Source organism: Geotrypetes seraphini, chromosome 4 (genome assembly GCF_902459505.1).
Source record: "Geotrypetes seraphini chromosome 4, aGeoSer1.1, whole genome shotgun sequence".
Lineage (NCBI taxonomy): Eukaryota > Metazoa > Chordata > Amphibia > Gymnophiona > Dermophiidae > Geotrypetes > Geotrypetes seraphini.
Window position 1 is genome coordinate 312,968,643 of NC_047087.1, and position 20,854 is coordinate 312,989,496.

A 20,854-nucleotide genomic window follows, 5' to 3' on the forward strand; every position below is an offset into this window, starting at 1 on the left:
AGGGACTTTGACCCCCCCCCCCTGGCCTAATCAGACTTCTAGGCAGTGTACAGAATCATAAAAACATACATTGGCTAAAATACAGATTTAACATGACAAGGCACCTCTAGGGGTGACCACTACATTCAGAGACATTTAAAACCATGACAAACGGGGACATAAGGTAAAAAGGTAAGAACTACAATATTCAAGGTAAAAGATTACGTTTAGGGGAAAGACAATAGGAGGGGACACTGAAGGTAAAATCATTCTGAGCTCCTCTGGGAGAACGGTATTGAAAACTGAATAAATAAACAGTGTGAAAAGTTTCAGCCTCTGATAACCAGAGCAGGTATTGTGACATCACAATGCCTCATTCCACCAATGCCTAAGAGCCAACTTCATCAGTGATGTCACAATGGCTCGATTGTTCTATACTTGGCTCACTTTGATTTCTAGAGTGGCGCCGTGGTTATAGCTCAGCACCCTGAGGTTGTGAGTTCAAATTCACGCTGCTCCTTACGACCCTGGGCAAGTCACTTAATCCTCCACTCCCCCAGATACATTAGATAAGATTGTGAGCCCGCAAGGACAGAAAGGGAAAATGCTTGAGGACCTGAATAAATTCATGTAAACCATTTTGAGCTCCCTTGGGAAAATGTAATAAATCTAATCTAATCTAATCTTCTTTTTGTGCGGTCGCTCATACCTATACAGGCTCAAGGCGACTGTAAAGAGAGGTAAGAGGGGAGAGAAAAAGAAGGGAGGGAGAGAGAGGAGGCGGATAGGTAAGAGGGAGAGGAAGGGGAGAGAAGAAAGGGTAAAGGAGATTAAATATTGAACAGATGGGAGTTCAGTTTTCTTCGGAAGATGATGTGGCAAGGTTCAGTTCTGGTCTTTTCTGTAAGGCCATTCCAAGTTTTTGACTCCTAGGAAGGTAAGCGTGGAAGGTAAGGAGTGGAAAACTCATTTGCAGGGAAGATCTTTAGTGGATGGGAGATTTCGTAGCATCCGATTGAGGGTTCTGCGGGACGTAGACCACGCTATTGGAAGAGATGGATGTCCGTGTAAATCCGGACGTCTGATGACCCTACTAAAATCCTCCTGGTAGGAAGAGCACAAACCTAAAGCGCTGCCGTCTTACCTTTGCAGGTGAAGCACTTTATGTGGAAGTGCTTGGCCTGGACTCTCAGCACCTCTCCTTTGCACGGCTCCCCACATTTCTGGCAGTGAATGATCGGCTTCTCCGCAGCATGGTTGGGGTCCTGAGGGTGGGCCACTGCCAAAGAAAGCCACAAAAGCACAGAACCGTTAAATCCCATTAGCACAGGCAGTGCATGCACACCTTCTCAGCGACATAGTAAGAGGGGGGGACAGATTGCCCCAGTGTCGTCACCTCTCCTCCTCTCTCCCCCCCCCACACTCCTTCCCTCCCCCCACCGTACCTCTAGCTCTTCGCCGGTGTAAGTGGCAGCGCTATCCTGCTGCTCGCGACAGCCTCAGCACTCCCCTCGGACGCCACTTCCAGGTCCCGCAACTCGGAAGTGACGTCAGAGGCATAGCCGACACCGCTGCGGGTGGCAAGTTAGAGCTGCTGGTCACGCCGGGGAAGCTGAACAGGTACGGGGGAAGGGACGGGGAGTGTGCGTAGCAGGAGGGGGGGCGGGGAGGGGCGAAGGGGGAGCGCCTCCCACCCTCGCTACAGCCACTGCTCGAGCTGAGGGCTAATAGCCTCCTGCGGGCTCAGAAACGGTTTGGCTTTAATGAGCTCGGCTAAGGAGATTTGGGGGCATTTTTAAACCCTTCTTTTCTAGGTATTCGAGGTCTGTCCTAAGGCGCAGCACGCTGCAGCTCTTTGAAGATTTTCCTGTCATTACATGAGAACACACTATTCCAGGAATAATTACCGTAGTATCAATGTTGCCCAAACCACATCAGCTCCTCCTCCGTCTTCCCCTCCCTCCTCCTCCCCACCACCTTATAGTTTGCAGTTATAGATTTTTCTGGAAAAAAAAAAAAAGAGAGAGAGAATGCAGGGGGGGGGGGGGGGAGGGGGCAGACTGCCAGAATTCTAGGTCTTCTAGAAAACATTTAATTTAAAAGATTTCTCATATCCCGCAAATCTACAAATCTAAGCGCTTTACAACATACATAAAATATTTTATCGTCAATACATAACATTTCTCAAAACATTCACAAATATATATTCAGTACTTTACACCTGATTTATCTAAAATATGTTTAATCTCATAAGAATGTCTGTGAAAACAAATATAGTGGTACCTTGGTTTGCGAGAATAATTCATTCCAGAGGCATGCTCGTAATCCAAAGCGTTCTTATATCCACGCGAATTTCCCCCATAGGAAATAATGGAAACTTGGACGATTTGTTCCACATCCCAGAAACATGAATAGAAAACACAGTCCTGTACGTACTTGTATTGCAAGACCTCGTTTGTTTTGAACAGTCACTACGCTGCGGGTGAATCGGGTGCGATGCTTTTATTACGTTCAATCGCGCTCAGCGCGAGATGTGCGTATGTTGTGCGCACTCGACCTGCGGGTGCATGGATTGCGTTCAGCTGCGATCAGTGATGCGGCGCGCATATATTGTGCGTATTTGACGTGACGCACATATATGTGCTGGTACTGAAAGACAACGCTCGTTTAGCGAGTTAAAATTTAAGAAAATGTGTTGCTCGTCTTGCAAACCACTCGTAAACCACGTTACTCGCTATCCAAGGTTTGACTGTAGGTTTATAAAGATTTTCTAAAAGTACGGTACTCCCGCGAATACGGTTTTTCATGGGGGAGCCTGAAGAGGGCAGCAGGAGAGCAGCCGGAGCGCCGCGAGTGCAGGAAATCACTCCGACCGCCTCTTCCTGCACTAAGTTGGGCCTTATCCAATCAGGAGGTGCGTGTCAAAGCAGCCCCTGATTGGATAAGGCCTGACTTCGTGCAGGAAGAGGCGGTCAGAGCGTACCACGAGTGATTTCTTGCACTCGCGGCGCTCTGGCTGCTCTCTCCTGCCTCTCTTGCTGCCCTCTCCTTGTCGGCGGTTCGCGGTCGGAAAATACCGCGAATGACCGGGACTGCGAACCGCCGACCGCGAACGACCAGGGGAACACTGTACTCAGAAACTCAATCAATCTCAGTTCCTTTGGGCGCGGTCTTGGTAGGTGCTTCAGCACCCATCTTGTTCTTTGCTCCCGCTCCCTCCCGAATCCCTGCCATGCGCGTCTTTAATTTTCCCAGCGCCAGCAACATTATGAACTTGCTGCCTGTGTCGGAGTCGCCTCTCCCCGATGTCACTTCCGGGACCTGCACCTAGGAAGTGATGTCAGAGGGATAACCGACAAGACGCGGGCAGCAAGATTATGATGTCGCTTCCGCCTGGAGAATTAAAAAGGTACGGGGGGCAGGGCAGGGGAGGTCGGGAAGGAGTGGGGGAGTGGAGAAGAGGGTGGGGGAGGAGCACCACCGCCCCGGGTACCACTCACCCACGCAACATTTGGTTCACGAAGTTGCCTTAAAAACTTTAGCGTGCCCAAAATCGATTTAACTTGATTCGTGAATTCTGAAAAGTGCCAAGCAAAGAAAGACGAGTGTGTAAGATTTACGGTGACCCGTCAAATGCACGCAGGACAATGGTGCGCCAACAATCGCGTGCCGGACTTTTGCGCACCAGCGCACACTGCCTGACACCCGACCATTTTTTTTATATTTGAGGGGTGGGGGGGAACACACTACACTTAAAACAACTGCCTGCGACCTGACCTGACCCTAACACTAGATAGCACCTGAATGTTTTAAGTATAGTGGTTGGGTCTCAGTGCACACTGGCGCGCAAATGTCCGGCACGTGATTATCACCATTGTACTTCGAGCAATTGTCGGTGTACCAAGATGAACTGTAAAAATACTAAAAATTGAGGGACAAAAAGCCATAAAAACATAAGAAATGCCTCTGCTGGGTCAGACCTGAGGTCCATCGTGCCCAGCAGTCCGCTCACGCGGTGGCCCAACAGGTCCAGAACCTGTGCAGTAATTCTCTATCTATACCCCTCTATCCCCTTTTCCAGCAGGAAATTGTCCAATCCTTTCTTAAACCCCAGTACCATACTCTGCCCTATTACGCCCTCTGGAAGTGCATTCCAGGTGTCCACCACATGTTGGGTAAAGAAGAACTTCCTAGCATTCGTTTTGAATCTGTCCCCTTTCAACTTTTCCGAGTGCCCTCTTGTTCTTTTATTTTTCGAAAGTTTGAAGAATCTGTCCCTCTCTACTCTCTCTATGCCCTTCATGATCTTGTAAGTCTCTATCATATCCCCTCTAAGTCTCCTCTTCCCCAGGGAAAAGAGACCTAGTTTCTCCAATCTTTCTCTATCTCTCTCTCTCTCTCTCCCTTTCTCTCTCTCTTTCTGTCCCTCTCTACTCTCTCTATGCCCTTCATGATCTTGTAAGTCTCTTTCATATCCCCTCTAAGTCTCCTCTTCTCCAGGGAAAAGAGACCCAGTTTCTCCAATCTTTCTCTATCTCTCTCTCTCTCCCTTTCTCTCTCTCTTTCTGTCCCTCTCTACTCTCTCTATGCCCTTCATGATCTTGTAAGTCTCTTTCATATCCCCTCTAAGTCTCCTCTTCTCCAGGGAAAAGAGTCCCAGTTTCTCCAATCTTTCTCTCTCTTCCTTTCTCTCTCTATTTCTGTCTCTCCCCCTTTCTCTCTTTCTTTCTACCTCTCTCTCTCTTTATTTCTCTCTCTCTATTTCTCTCTGTCTCCCTTTCTCTCTCTCTTTCTGTCCCTCTCTACTCTCTCTATGCCCTTCATGATCTTGTAAGTCTCTTTCATATCCCCTCTAAGTCTCCTCTTCTCCAAGGAAAAGAGACCCAGTTTCTCCAATCTTTCTCTATCTCTCTCTCTCTCCCTTTCTCTCTCTCTTTCTGTCCCTCTCTACTCTCTCTATGCCCTTCATGATCTTGTAAGTCTCTTTCATATCTCCTCTAAGTCTCCTCTTCTCCAGGGAAAAGAGACCCAGTTTCTCCAATCTTTCTCTATCTCTCTCTCTCTTTCTCTCTCTCTCTCTCTCTTTCTTTCTCTCTCTCTCTCTCTATTTCTGTCTCTCTCTTTCTTTCTCTATCTCTTTCTCTCTATTTCTGTCTCTCTCCCTTTCTTTCTCTCTCTCTTTCTGTCTCCCTTTCTCTCTCTCTTTCTGTCCCTCTCCACTCTCTCTATGCCCTTCATGATCTTGTAAGTCTCTTTCATATCCCCTCTAAGTCTCCTTTTCTCCAGGGAAAAGAGACCCAGTTTCTCCAATTTTTCTCTCTCTCTCTCTCTTTCTCTCTCTCTCTCTCTATTTCTGTCTCTCTCCCTTTCTTTCTCTCTATTTCTGTCTCTCTCCCTTTCTTTCTCTCTCTCTCTTTCTGTCTCCCTTTCTCTCTCTCTTTCTGTCCCTCTCCACTCTCTCTATGCCCTTCATGATCTTGTAAGTCTCTATCATATCCCCTCTAAGTCTCCTCTTCTCCAGTGAAAAGAGCCCCAATTTCTCCAATCTTTCTCTCTCTCTCTCTCTCTCTCTCTCCCTTTTTCTCTCTCTCTTTCTGTCCCTCTCTACTCTCTCTATGCCCTTCATGATCTTGTAAGTCTCTATCATATCCCCTCTAAGTCTCCTCTTCTCCAGGGAAAAGAGCCCCAGTTTCTCCAATCTTTCTCTCTCTCTCTCTCTCTTTCTCTCTCTCTCTCTCTCTCCCTTTCTCTCTCTCTCTATTTCTGTCTCTATCCCTTTCTTTCTCTCTCTCTCTATTTCTGACTCTCTCCCTTTCTTTCTCTCTCTCTCTCTCTGTCTCCCTTTCTGTCCCTCTCCACTCTCTCTATACCCTTCATGATCTTGTAAGTCTCTATCATCTCCCCTCTAAGTCTCCTCTTCTCCAGTGAAAAGAGCCCCAGTTTCTCCAATCTTTCTCTATCTCTCTCTCCCTTTTTGTCTCTCTCTTTCTGTCCCTCTCTATGCACTTCATGATCTTGTAAGTCTCTATCATATCCCCTCCAAGTCTCCTCTTGTCCAGGGAAAAGAGCCCCAGTTTCTCCAATCTCTCAGCGTATAAGAGGTTTTCCATCCCTTTTATCAGACCTGTCACTCTCCTCTGAACCCTCTCCACTAACGCCATATCCTTCTTAAGGTATGGCGACCAATATTGGACGCAGTACTCCAAATACGGGCGCACCATTGCCCGATACAACGGCAGGATAACTTCTTTCGTTCTGGCTGTAATACCCTTTTTGATTATACCAAGCATTCTATTCGCTCTCTTAGCGGCCGCTGGGCACTGTGCCGTCGGCTTCATTGTCATATCCACCATTACCCCCAAGCCAAACAAATCAAAAACACCAAAACTTCTGGGCCTGTACACACAGGATTACCAGATGTCCGGGAAAACCCGGACAAAGTTTTCTTTTTAAAGGACTGTCCAGGTGCCTCGCCGGACTTTCCAAACCCGACAGTTTGTCTGGGTTTCGGAAAGTCCCGAGCTCCGAAGGGCCTCTGAGCATGCGCGGATGACGTCACACACGTCCGAGCATGCTCAGAGGCCTTCTGGACGTGGCCTGGAGGTCGGGAATGAAGAGACAATGCTTTGCGGGGGGCGGGGCTAGGGGGCAGAACAGTGTGTGTTAAGACAGCCCTGGGCCAGCCCTGTGCAGGATAGATAGGATAGGCCTCAGGATTACACAAGAAAACTTGATTAGTTGAGGGAGAAGGACTAGGGGGTTACCAGACATCCAGATTTTATCCAGACTATGTCCACTTTTTAGAGAACTGTCCGGGTGTCCGGATGGCTTTTCAAAACCCAACACTTTGTCCAGGTTTTGAAAAGCTTCCAGCTCAGGACCGCGTCAGGAGAGCATCTGCGCATGCGTCAGACGGATGCGAGCATGCATGTGATGTCATCACATCAAATCTGCGCATGCGCAGATGCCCTCCCGAAGCAGCTCTGAGCTCGAGAAGAGGTTGGGGGGCGGGTGCGGAACTGAGCGTGAGTTGGGCGTAACAGGGCAGGGTGGAACTGCGCGCACTTGGGGGCGGGGCTAAGGGTCTGGGTTTTATGATTGTAAAATCTGGTAATCCTAAGAAGGACCATGGATCTGTTGGAGCACCACTGGACTATGTAATATTTAGAGAGAGGAACCCAAAAGGGTGTATAGCACAATCCTCTGTAACTCTCTATCCTTCTCCCCTATATAATCCTTTCCAACTGGCAAAAGGAGAGCTGCATTTCTTCCCTGAGAGTGTCTCATCCTCTTCTGGCTTCTATCTAGAGTCTAAACGTGTGAGACTGGAGAGGCTCCACACGGTTCTGACTGAAGCTGGTCGAGGGAGGAGAAGGATACCGGTATAATGTGCTTCCCTTTTCCTGCTGGCCATGGGAATGGAGGGAGAAGATGGTCAAGGAGCAGGGACTCCCCTAAAGCAGGGGGTGATAGCTTCAAGTCCTCTTTCCCGAGGGACAGCTCTGCACACGGACCTTGACTTAGAGACCGCATAAAGCTATGTTATCACCTCTGTCTGTCCTCACTCTTCTTCAGAAACAACATGAGGGTTTGCCAACAGGAAGAGGAAGGCCAGAACCTCCTAAGGAGGGTGGGGGGGAAATCTCATAATTTCAGGAAAGCAAATGATCTGCTCTCTAGAAAGCCCCTCCAACTTGCCAAACCTCATTGCGCTTCACCTACGACGGGACTGATTTTCAGAGGTCTGCAGATGGTTTTTCAGCAAAAGCCCAGGTGAAGCACACTGAGCACGAATTCCATAACAGCATCTGGGCATCCCCAGAGCCTATATGTAGGCATGCAGTTAGCATAGCTGGGTTTAAGAAAGATTTGGACAAGTTCCTAGAGGAAAAGTCCATAGTCTGCTATTGAAATGGTTCATAGTCAGATGCGAGCAAGACATATGCGCGCGGACAAATGGGCGAAGACAAGCGAGCGCAAGACGTCTGAGCGCAACTTGCACTGAATTGTCGTAGCGCTCAGCTGTCCACGTGCTTTTGTCTTCCACGCATTTGACTTGCCACCATTGAGACAGACATGAGGGAAGCCACTGCTTGCCCTAGGATCGGAAGCATGGGATGTTGCTATTATTTTCCACTCTGCCAGATACTTGTGACCTGGGGGTAGCAAGAAACTGGACTAGATGGACCACTGGTCTGACCCAGTATGGCTAGGGTTGTCAGATTTCCTCTTAAAAAAAAAAAAGAGTACAACTGATCCCGCCCTATTCCGCCTCCAGCTCTGCCCCCCCCCCAGCCAAACCTCCCGTCTCCTTTCCCGAGGTCTGGAGGACCTCTGCGCATGCACAAATATCGACGCACTAACATCACCCACATGCGCACCTATGATGTCATTGCGTCAGTGCCCGCACATTCACAGAGGGCCTGCAGACACGGCCCTGAGCTTGAGGGACTTCCCTCCAGGTATACGGACGTCCTTTTGAGGCCATGTCCAGGGGTTTGGACGGCTTTTCAAAACCCGGTACTTTGTCCAGGTTTTGAAAAGCTTTCTTCCACATCACGTCAGGCAGGAGAGCATCAGTGAAAACAGGCAGCGGGAGGCAGGGTTGGGGCAGGAATGGCTGGAACTGGGAGGGCCTGGGAGAAGGTCTAGGAGTCCGGCTTTTCCAAACCCTAACCCAGACGGTCCTTTATAAAGAGGACGTTTGGGTTTTTCCAGATGTCTGGTAACCCTAAGTATGGCTGTTCTTATGCTCGTAAGAACAAAAGCAAGGAGATTCAGAACCACACAGATGTGATGCCGACAGCTCTGTGGGATTAGAGAGGAAATATAAGATAATCGTGGAGCAGACATCATCCTTTGTAACCCACCAAAATCATACAGTGTCCTCATCAATGTGTTTGAGGCAGAACCGATGCTACGAGTTTGTGAAACCAAGTGAACAAATTCACGGACAAAGATGGATCTCATCACAGGGGGTCTGAGTCAATAACAAACCAACACACTTTATGATGAATTCATTTCAAATACACAAGGAGAATTATCGGCGCTTTCATCAGTGCTCCCCTGCTACTGCTTCAGTGTCATAAGATACTCAATTGATCTGACAGACATGAGCCAGGTGGATCTACTTCACTTAACAGATACACATCATAAAATCCTCCTTATGTAATACATTTTAAAAAAATATTTAGAGGAGCATAATCAAAAGAAACGTCTAAGTCCGATTCAGACGTATAAGAACTTAAGAATAGCCTTACTGGGTCAGACCAATGGTCCATCAAGACCAATAGCCCAGTGATCTCAAACTCCAACCCTTTGCAGGGCCACATTTTGCACTTGTAGGTACTTGGAGGGCCTCAGAAAAAATAGTTAATGTCTTAGTAAAGAAATGATAATTTTGTTTGAGGTAAAACTCTTTATAGTTTATAAATCTTTCCTGTTTTATTTTACTTTTGTGATTATGATAAACATACCGAGGGCCTCAAAATAGGACCTGGCAGGCCGCGAGTTTGAGACCACTGCAATAGCCTGTTCTCACGGTGGTCAATCTAGGTCCCTAGTACCTGGCCAAAAACCAAAAAGTAGCATGATTCCGGAATCCCAAAGAGTAGCAACAATCCAGAATCCCAAAGAGTATCAAGATTCCAGGCAGAATCTCAAAGAATAGCAAGATTCCGGAACCCCAAAGAGTAGCTACCGATCCAGGGCAAGCAGTGGCTTCCCCCATGTCTGTCTCAATAGCAAACTATGGACTTTTCCTCTAGGAACTTGACCAAACCTTTCTTAAAATCCGCTACATTACGCTATCTGCCCAAAGTCGGAAGGGGGAAAATGTCCATTCTCAAAAAATACATCTAGAATATATCTGGACGTCCAAGGCATTGATCGTCCAGACCACCAGTACATCTATCTTTAGCCCACATTTTCAACCAAAAATTTGTCTAAATACCAAACGCCCAGAACAAGACCATTTGGACGTGGGAAGGACCAGCATTGTGATGGACTGGCCACCCAGATATGGCAACAGAGCAGTGGGGCACCTTACAGGTTACAGCTGTGAACTTCACAAAAAGGGTACCACAAACATCTCACCAGAACTCCCTTATAGGATATGGTGAGCCCCCCCCAAACCCACTATATCCACCTGTCTTCAACCCCAATTGCCCTTATGGTTGCAGGTGGCACCTATATGGGAGTACAGTAGGGTTTGGTTGTCTGATAAAGTTTCATGGTCCATTTGTGACAGATGGTTGCTTGATCACAGGGAGGGAGAATTATTGGTGAAACCACATTATGTCTCCCTTTAACAGGGAATAGACTTAGTAGATAAAGACAGGTTGTTCACCCTCTCCAAGGTAGAGAGAACGAGAAGGCACTCCCTAAAGTTGAAAGGGGACAGATTCCGTACGAACGTAAGGAAGTTCTTCTTCACCCAGAGAGTGGTAGAAAACTGGAACGCTCTTCCGGAGTCTGTCATAGGGGAAAACACCCTCCAGGGATTCAAGACAAAGTTGGACAAGTTCCTGCTCAACTGGAAAATACGCAGGTGAGGCTGGGCTCATTCAGAGCACTGGTCTTTGACCTAGGGGCCACCGCGTGAGAGGACTGCTGGGCACGATGGACCACTGGTCTGACCCAGCAGTGGCAATTCTTATGTTCCTTCCGAATAAAAGGAGAAATCCATGGGCCATTATTGAGATGGGTTGAGGAAATCCACTGCTTATTCCTAGGATAAGCAGCATAAAATCTGTGATGAAGTTCTGAAATGGTTCGAATCTTTTCTCTCTAATCGCTCCTCAACAGTCTATTTCAACAATGAACATTCTAAACCCTTCTCATCCTCATATGGAATTCCTCAAGACTCCATTCTTTCACCTCTTCTTTTCAATATTTTTTGTCCCCATTTTTAAATATCTGCCAATCTATCGGTTTCACTGCTTTTGCTTACGCCGATGACATCCAACTATTGCACCCCATTGATCCAGGAAACCCAGACGAAATACTGACAATCAATAAGAAATTAGACTCAATAAAAAAATGGCTTAACACCAACAAATTAGCCTTAAATATCAAAAAAACAAAATCTATGCTATTCTCTTGGAAAAAGGACATTTCATTGGACACTGTCTTTGTCCTAGACAACGTTCCCTTAGATTCCGTTTCATCGTTAAAAATTTTAGGTATCACCGTGGACGACAAGCTTTCGTTTCATGAAAACATAGGAAATACAGTTAAATCATGTTTTTGTAAATTACGTATGATACGTTCTATATCCAAGTTCCTTAAACCTAAGTCTATCAACATATTGATTCACTCATTGATTATTTCCAAAATCGATTACTGCAATTCCCTTTTTTTTAATATACCACAAAAAGAAAAAAGGAGGTTTCAAATTATCCAAAATACCGCAATCAAACTAATTTACAATGCAAAAAAATTTGACCACGTCACCCCTCTGCTGATAGACTCCCATTGGCTTCCTATTGCACATCGAATTTCGTTCAAAATATTACTGCTAGTTTTTAAATCTATGACCTATAATGAACCCCAGTTCATTACTAGAATGCTCATTCCATACAACGTTTCACGGACCCTCCGATCAGCTTCAAACAATCTATTAACAGTTCCATCCCTGAAAATAATTGGAACTAGAAGACAAGACAAGACATGTTTTCAATTATTGCCCCTATTTTGTGGAACTCTATGCCCCAGTACATTAGAGACATAAAGGACCTCTCTTCTTCAAGCTGCCAAACTAAACCCTTGGCTGGCCCAAATGGTCCTCAAAGCCCACAACTACCTCGACTTCAGAAAAACACTTAAAACCCACCTATTCCGAGAGCAAGACCCTTAAAGTCCCTAATGCCCCTTCCTTCATCCTCCTCCTCCCTCCTACCGAAACTTCTCTCCCCCCCGTCTCCCTCCTCTCCCCCTTCTTCCTCCTTGTAGTTCATAATTCTATGATCAATTCGGAATGTAACCACTTGTAACTACTTTCTCCTTGCTACTCGCAACTCTATGATCAATTTGGTATGTACCCATTTGTAACTTCTTTCTCCTTGCTGTTCGCAACTCTATGATCATTTGGCATGTAACCTTTTGTAATTTGTTCTAACCCATGTGAACCGCCTAGAACTCTTCAGGGTATGGCGGTATACAAAAATAAAGTTATTATTATTAATATTCTTTTAAAAGAGCTTTAAAAACTTATCTTTTCAAGGATGCTTTTAATATATGACCCCCAGACTTAGAATTTTTTTGTCCCTAGGCTCCACATCCTACAACTTTTTTTTTTTTTCTCCCTTCCTTGAGTTATTTTCCCTTTAATGTATTTCTTCTTCTACAAACATATTATAACTTTCCCCCTTAATCCTCACGGTTCATGTATGTTAACCCAGTATGTTTTTATTTAAAGTCAGTGTATTTGTATTTCTATTTTACTTGAATTGTACATCGCTTAGATATTCAATAAGCGATTTATCAAGCACTAATAAAACTTGAAACTTGAAACTACTACTTGGGATCTAGCTAGGCACTTGGGGCCTGGGTTGGCCACTGTTGGAAACAGGATCCTGGGCTTGATGGACCTTCGGTCTGTTCCAGTACAGCAGCTCTTATGTTCTTATGTAAGCCAAGTCTAGGACAATCAAGCCATTGTGACATCACTGCTGAGGCTGGCTCTTAGGCATTGGTGGAATGAAGCATTATGACATCACAATCTCAGCTCTGGAATGTTGCAGCTCTTTGGGTTTCTGCCAGGTACTTGGGACCTGGGTTGGCCCTGTTGGACACAGGATCCTGGGCTTGATGGACCTTCGGTCTTATGTACTTATGCAAACTCACAGTCATCAAACCCAGGGGCACCACAATATCCTTTTGCTTCGGAGGGCCTAAAATACTGAGGTCTCTCCCTGCCCTACCTCCCTGGTCGCTGATGCTGCAAGGGATAAAAAAAATTGCCTCGTTCCCCTGCCTATAAAACCATCGACACGAAATAGCTGTATCCTTACTCACATGTTCAGTTTCTGTCTGGCACACAGTGACTAGAAAAGAACAAATTCATTTGGATAATTTACCTTTCTCCTTCACCATAACCATGAATTCTCTCTGGCAGAGCAAGAAGCAGAAGTCCCCGGTGGTTTACCGACTCCTTTTCAAGCTTCACCACCTCTGCAGTAACCCCCCTGCTCCTGTCAGTGGCTCTCTCTCAGCTGCTGGACTGCTGCGCCCTTGAGCGGCTTCTCACTGACAAATGCTGAAATGCAGCATCTAATCTCCATGCACTCTTACCACCTCACATTCCTGCGCTGAGGCAGGGCCGAGAGCAAACTCCACACCCGCTCCCTGGGCAAGGGTTTTTCCACGCACAAATCCACAGGCAGCTTGCACACGCCACTTGGCCAATGATCTTTCTCGCTCTGCGCGTACAAATATTCCATTCCCGTCATACAAAAGCAGTCGTATATATTTACAAGCACATATGGCTCATCAGAAAAAGACTTATGAAAGGAGTCACGATTCCAAGTCTTAGAAGATACAAGTACACACTGGAGAGCGCACGTGAATAAGTATGTAGGCAAAGAACACCTGGATTATCCTGCCCCTCTGTCTCTGGAAGCCAACCAGTTTTTCCTCCCACGCCATTCGGAATTTAAAAGCTAAATATAATGTGAGAAGTCTACTTAAAGCTGACTGGATGTCATTAGAAGAGGCCGAGCCAGAATTTTTCTTAAAAAGGCTGAAGCGAGAAGCCTCTAATGGGGAATTTAAGGGGGGGGGGCGGGGCGGCGGTTCGCCCCAGGCATCATCTCGATGGGGGCGCCGGCACCTCTCTGCCACACCACGCTTGTGCCGTCCCTTCCCCCCCCCAATACCTCTGTAGATCTTTGCCAACGTGAGCAACTTCTCCTGCCTGTTGTTCGCGCCAGCCTGGTTCCACTCTGAATCACTTCTGGGTTGCGGGGACAGAAAGTGACATCAGAGGGGACCGGCGACAGGAAGTGACATCAGAGGGAAATGGTGACAGGAAGTGACATCAGAGGAAAGGCCAAGGCCAGCATATTTCTGATAATTCCCCTCTCCCTTTTGTTTTTATCAAATGTATTCCATTCATTTCCCTTATGTAGCAAATAGTATCTGTTACTTGATATATTTTAAATGTTTTATTTTTATTATTATAAATTTTGTACAATGTTCACCACTTTGGTACTAAAAGTGGTATATTTATTTATTCAATCATTTAGCCCGTCCTCCCAAAGGAGCCCAGAACGGGTTACAAAGTACATCCACAATATAATCGAGACAGGACAATACAGACATGACAATAAAACATATCCACTAAGCATCATCTGGTGAGAGCAGGTGGCGTAGGTGCGTCGACTCTGAATGGCATTTCTGGGAGCCTGTCCTTAAGGCACTAGGTTTGTGAAGAGGAAGGTTTTCACGGCCTTCCTGAAGTTTCAAAGTCCATCTAGTGTTCTAACAGATGGGGGGATGGTGTGCCACAGTCTGGGCATCAAACTTATATAAACGTGAAACTTGATACTGGAGAAGCCACTCGCGTTTGCGAAGATTTACAGAGGTACATGGTGGGAAGGGAGAGGTGGGTGCGGAGGGGTGGGTGGGTGGGTATGTCTCAAGGACAAGAAACTCCCCAAAAAATATAGAAGAGCTGAAAGAAACTCAGGGACGGGTAGCTGAAATGTCCAGGGTCAGCACTAGAAACCACAAACGACGAGACTCACAGACCTAAATACTATGGCAGACATCCAAATACATCAACAGTCCAAAAAATACCCCTAAAGGTTATGATCGCAACATCTCAATACCTCCAAATACAACTGAAAGAGTTAAAAAACTGTCCAAGTCAGGTTTTCAGGCTATCCACAATGAATATGCGTGAAAGAGATTTGCATACAATGGAGGCAATGCATGGGAATGAATCTCATGCATATTCATTATGGATAGCCTGAAAACCTGGCAGGCAAGGAGGGGGAAACATCTGAATACCTGCAGATACAACTCAAATAGTCCAAAATATACCCTTGAGGATATGAAAGTGACATCTGATGATGTCATATTACAACTCAAACAGTTTTTAAAAAATATTTCTCTAGAGCAATGGTTTTCATTCATTTTTAAGCTGGTGTTACCAGATTTTGCCCCCCCCCCTCTTCCCCCCTCCCCCCTCCAGCCCCACGCAAACCTCTTCCCTTTGGGTCGAGTCTGGAGTGCATTTGCACATGCACAGATGTGACATAATGGTGTCACACTCATTCGTGCGTCCGTGTGACGTCACCGCGTCGCATCCACCCATGCACAGAGGCACGCCAGACTCAGCCCCAGTCTCAACAGATTTTCAAAATTCGGACAGAGTGCCATGGCGTGAAAAGCTGTCCGGACACTTCTTTAAAAAGAAGAAATGTCCGGGTAAATCCAGACATCTGGAAACCTTAGATCAGGGATCTCAAAGTCCCTCCTTGAGGGCCGCAATCCAGTTGAGTTTTCAGGATTTCCCCAATGAATATGCATTGAAAGCAGTGCATGCACATAGATCTCATGCATATTCATTGGGGAAATCCTGAAAACCCGACTGGATCGCGGCCCTCCAGGAGGGACTTTAACACCCTTGCATTAGTGCATCCTGCAGCTCAGTAAGTAAGCAATTGCCCAAATCAGGGATCTCAAAGTCCCTTCTTGAGGGCCGCAATCCAGCCAGGTTTTCAGGATTTCCCCAATGAATATGCATTGAAAGCAGTGCATGCTCATAGATCTCATGCATATTCATTGGGGAAATCCTGAAAACCCGACTGGATCGCGGCCCTCCAGGAGGGACTTTGACACCCTTGCATTAGTGCATCCTGCAGCTCAGTAAGTAAGCAATTGCCCAAATCAGGGATCTCAAAGTCCCTTCTTGAGGGCCGCAATCCAGCCGGGTTTTCAGGATTTCCCCAATGAATATACATTGAAAGCAGTGCATGCACATAGATCTCATGCATATTCATTGGGGAAATCCTGAAAACCCGACTGGATCGCAGCCCTCCAGGAGGGACTTTGACACCCTTGCATTAGTGCATCCTGCAGCTCAGTAAGTAAGCAATTGCCCAAATCAGGGATCTCAAAGTCCCTTTTTGAGGGCCGCAATCCAGCCGGGTTTTCAGGATTTCCCCAATGAATATACATTGAAAACAGTGCATGCACATAGATCTCATGCATATTCATTGGGGAAATCCTGAAAACCCGACTGGATCGCAGCCCTCCAGGAGGGACTTTGACACCCTTGCATTAGTGCATCCTGCAGCTCAGTAAGTAAGCAATTGCTCAAATCAGGGATCTCAAAGTCCCTTTATGAGGGCCGCAATCCAGCCGGGTTTTCAGGATTTCCCCAATGAATATACATTGAAAGCAGTGCATGCACATAGATCTCATGCATATTCATTGGGGAAATCCTGAAAACCCGACTGGATCGCGGCCCTCCAGGAGGGACTTTGAGACCCCTGCCCTAGATAGAGACATCTGGCTTCTACTTTTATTGAAAGCTTTTATTGATGTCTCAATCCATCCTCCTTTTTCTGGAGCTATATGATGACCCTACTCAAAATAACACATGGAGAAATTCTGCTCGATTGTGTGGTGGGCTGCTGCTGCTGTCCTGAAATGAATGGATTTTGGCCAGCTTTGCAGAACTCTGCACGCATCAGGGGTTTACGGGAACAAAGCTACTCAGGCAGAAATCGGCCGACATTTGCATGAGTTCAGAGCGAAAGAACTTTCCCGACCACACGTGATCTGTGCTCACAAATAGAACCTAGTGGGACCTTGGGCCATCAGATCCCCACACATTTCCGATAGACCAGGAAAGGAAAAAAAAATCCCAAAATGTAGATAGGAAATGGGGCGGTAGAAGAATTAATTATAAAATTGGTGACCCGTCAAATGTGCCTCGTACTGCCCGATCATAATCCGCAGCGGATGCTATTTTGTATTTTTGAGGGTTACAAAGTAACCCTCTTTTTTGAAGGGGGTGTGGGGGGACTCCCCCCCCATAAACACTACACTTTAAATCAGTGCAGACATGAAAACTGCCAATCAAGTGGAGAAGGCTTCATCTAAAGCAAGGCAGATATTGGGTTGTATCAATAGAAGTTTCGTCAGCCGAAAGCCTGAAGTCATAATGCCGTTGTACAGGGCCATGGTGAGACCTCAATTGGAGTACTGTGTGCAATTCTGGAGGCCACATTACAGTAAAGATGTGCGCAGAATTGAATCGGTTCAGCGGACGGCCACCAGGATGATCTTGGGGCTCAAGGGTCTCTCGTATGAAGAGAGACTGAATAAATTGCAGCTCTACACTCTCGAGGAACGTAGGGAGAGGGGAGACATGATCGAAACATTTAAGTACCTCATGGGACGTGTCGAAGTGGAAGATGATATTTTCTTTCTCAAGGGACCCTCGGCCACAAGAGGGCACCCGCTCAAACTCAGGGGCGGAAAATTTCATGGCGACACCAGAAAGTATTTCTTCACAGAGAGAGTGGTTGATCATTGGAACAAGCTTCCAGTGCAGGTGATCGAGGCAGACAGCGTGCCAGACTTTAAGAATAAATAGGATACCCATGTGGGATCCCTACGAGGGTCAAGATAAGGAAATTGGGTCATTGCTTACTTTCTGATTATAGAAACATAGAAACATGATGGCAGATAAAGGCCAAATGACCCATCATAGAAACATAGAAGATGACGGCAGAAAAGGGCTACAGCCCATCAAGTCTGCCCACTCTGCTTACCCACCTCTCGTTCTCCCTACCTTGGAGAGGGTGAACAACCTGTCCTTATCTACTAAGTCTATCCCCTTCAGTACCTTGAATGTTTCGATCATGTCCCCTCTCAATCTCCTCTGTTCGAGGGAGAAGAGGCCCAGTTTCTCTAATCTTTCGCTGTACGGCAGCTCCTCCAGCGCCTTAACCATCTTAAGCGCTCTTCTCTGGACCCTTTCGAGTAGTACCGTGTCCTTCTTCATGTACGGCGACCAATGCTGGACGCAATACTCCAGGTGAGGGCGCACCATGGCCCAGTACAGCGGCATGATAACCTTCTCCGAACTGTTCGTGATCCCCTTCTTTATCATTCTTAGCATTCTGTTCGCCCTTTTCGCTGCCGCCGCACATTGCGCAGACGGCTTCATCGACTTGTCGATCAGAACTCCCAAATCCCTTTCCTGGGAGGTCTCTCCAAGTACCGCCCCGGACATCCTGTACTATACTTCTGCTTTGAAATTTTCCAGCTATTCTTGTTGATTTTGGTCATATTTACACAACCAAAAATGGCACGACTATTTTGATATCGAACGCCGAACAACTATATTTAATATAGGATTTTAGCGGTGGAAGAACTTTGAATCTCACTTACTTTAATTTTCTCACTTTTGGGTGTTTTAGGCACCATAATTGCTCCGACACGCCAATTCATATTTCAGAGAGGTCCTGGGATGTTTCACAAGTAAATCCCCCGTTGGGTTTACTAAGTGCCAGCGCCAAGTTCAGGAGTTGTCCCCACCTGTTGAGCTGTGAATACCGAGGACTCTCATTTCACATATCATTTTATGATTAATTCTCCTTCCGCCCCATTTCCTATCTACATTTGGTGACAAAATCTAGCAGCTTAGATCCCCACACATGCCGAGGACTGGAAGCCCGAGACTGACATTCTCCACTTTTTAAAAAAACCTGAAACTGACCTTGCAAAGTCCTCCGTCATTCAAGTAGCCCGTACAATGGAAAAGATTAGAAAGCCGGAGCATGCCCAGTCATTCTGATTAGAGAATGACACGGTGACAAAATTCATCACCGTTCCCATTCCCGCGGATAACCGCGGGAAATTATCCCATGTCATTTTCTAGTGTCTATTTCAACCTCAGTCCTTCTACACCAGCATTCTTCAAAGCAAAGCTTGCGGGTCAGTGGTTGTGGCCATTCATACTCTGATTCTTATGGGAGCCAAGGATAATGAAGCCATTGTGACATCACTGATGTGATTGGCTCTTAGGCACTGGTGGAATGAGGCATTATGACATCACAATATCTGCTCTGGAATGTTGCTGCTCAATCTCAGCATTCTTCAAAGCAAAGCTTGCGGGTCAGTGGTTGTGGCCATTCATACTCTGATTCTTCCCTCTCTCTTTAAAGAATGGCATGAAGATGGATTCCCGCGGTTATCCGCGGGGACGGGAACGGTGATGAATTTTGTCACCGTGTCATTCTCTAATTCTGATCAAAGGAAGGACTTCATGGCAGAAGCAATTAACTGCTTTTCAGACCACAAAAAACAACATGTAAGGATCTCTTTACCCTTACATTACCTGGCATTTTTTTTTAACAGTCATGTTGACGCCTGGCTCTGCCATTTTGAGTTAATTAATGCTGTAGAAAGATCTATGACATTAACCAGTGGCAGAAGAATGGTCTAGCTTTCTGTCTCTCAAAACATTTTTAGCTCCAGCAAATGTTTTTCGGGGTACGTTAGAACCGAAATTATAAAATTGCAAAACCAACACAATATTAAATTTGAAAGTTATTTATTTAAAGTTCTTTAAGCTATGTATGGGTAATTGTAACAACGGTGAAATGAAATAGTTAGAACAGAATTGCTAATGTGATAGATGAGCTTGTTTTTGCGTGCAAACTAACTCAAAATGTGGCTCGATAGTCGACAAGCAAACGCGCATTTCATTATCTACCTTCTGCAGTCTTTCGCTTTTATTTAATTTCTGTCAGTGCCTAAAAATCCAAGGGCTCCTTTTACTGCGCTGCGGTAGCGTTTTTAGCGGGCATTAACCCTCGCACTACGTGGAAAAACTAACACCAGCTCAATGGCGGCATTAGCGTCTAGCACACATGGCATTGTAGCGCCCGCTAAAACCGCTAGCTCAGCTTAGTAAAAGGAGCCCCAAGTTTGCAAAGATAAGAAGATCCAAGCCTTGATTGCTTTGTTGCTCAAGTTCGGATAACAACTGCATAAAAAATAAAAATAAAATTGCTTGCCATTAGTTTTCAAGGACCGATCACATTAAAGAATGATACACACACAGACGCTCATAACATTGACAGACTCTTGCGCGTGCGACGTACATCTCAGCTATTCTAAGTGTATACCTACCCGAATCGATCTATCTCCCTCCCTCCCCCTTATCTTCGCGGCGCGTTTTAAGGTTTGTGACTTGTTGAAAGCCGCCGAAGCGTATGTGCGGTCGCGTGCGTGTGTGGGCAGAAGCTTCCGGCTGCGTCAGAGGAGAAGCTTCTGCCCACACACGCACGCGACCGCACGAACACTCCGGCGGCTTTCAACAAGCTACTCAAACTTTAAAACGCACCGCGAAGGTAAGGGGGAGGGAGGGAGATGCATGGACCGCGCGAGGGGTGCCGAAGGGCAGTGAGGTGGTAAGAGGGAAGGGTGGATGCGACAGGGACGGCGGGGACGGGGCGGTGGTCCGGTGATGGGGACAGATTTTTTTCCACTTTTATACTCAAATTTACAGACCCTGATCCCTAGGTGAGTGGACAGATTTTTTTCCCCATGTCATTCTCTAGTACAGACCCCCATACACTCCCCCAGTGATCACTGAGATATACCCCCAACCGCCATACAAATCAGAATAAAAAAGTACATATCTGCTAGTGGGGTGGGCTAGTGAACCATAGAGATTAGGACCCAGGCTCATAAGTTACTCTAACCACTGCATTCATGGTGAAAAATGTGTGTACCCACCAAAACCCTACCATACTGCCATACAAGTGGCACCACAGCCATAAGGGCTATTGGAGCAGTAGACAGGTGGATATAGCAGGTTTTAGGGGTGTTTGGGGGGCTCACCATG

The 20,854-nt window shown here is 46.4% G+C and overlaps 1 protein-coding gene across 20 annotated transcripts in view; it reads right to left on the reverse strand.

Annotated features, from left to right (window-relative positions):
* The window catches only part of ABLIM1 (actin binding LIM protein 1), a 445,444-nt gene that overhangs the window by 298,028 nt on the left and 126,562 nt on the right, over positions 1 to 20,854 (reverse strand). For 2 of the 20 annotated variants that reach the window (XM_033940559.1, XM_033940557.1), the window contains exons 1-2: positions 13,059 to 13,298; positions 1,124 to 1,258 (exon numbers count right to left, since the gene is read on the reverse strand). The exons of 1 other annotated variant lie outside the window; for it this stretch is intronic. In XM_033940559.1, the coding sequence (XP_033796450.1) occupies positions 1,124 to 1,258; positions 13,059 to 13,080 (157 nt within the window). In that variant the 5' untranslated portion in view covers positions 13,081 to 13,298. Of the gene's footprint in view, positions 1 to 1,123; positions 1,259 to 13,058; positions 13,330 to 20,854 lie in introns of those variants that run through there. 17 more of the 20 variants (XM_033940554.1, XM_033940553.1, XM_033940566.1 and 14 more) reach the window with 16 other exon arrangements.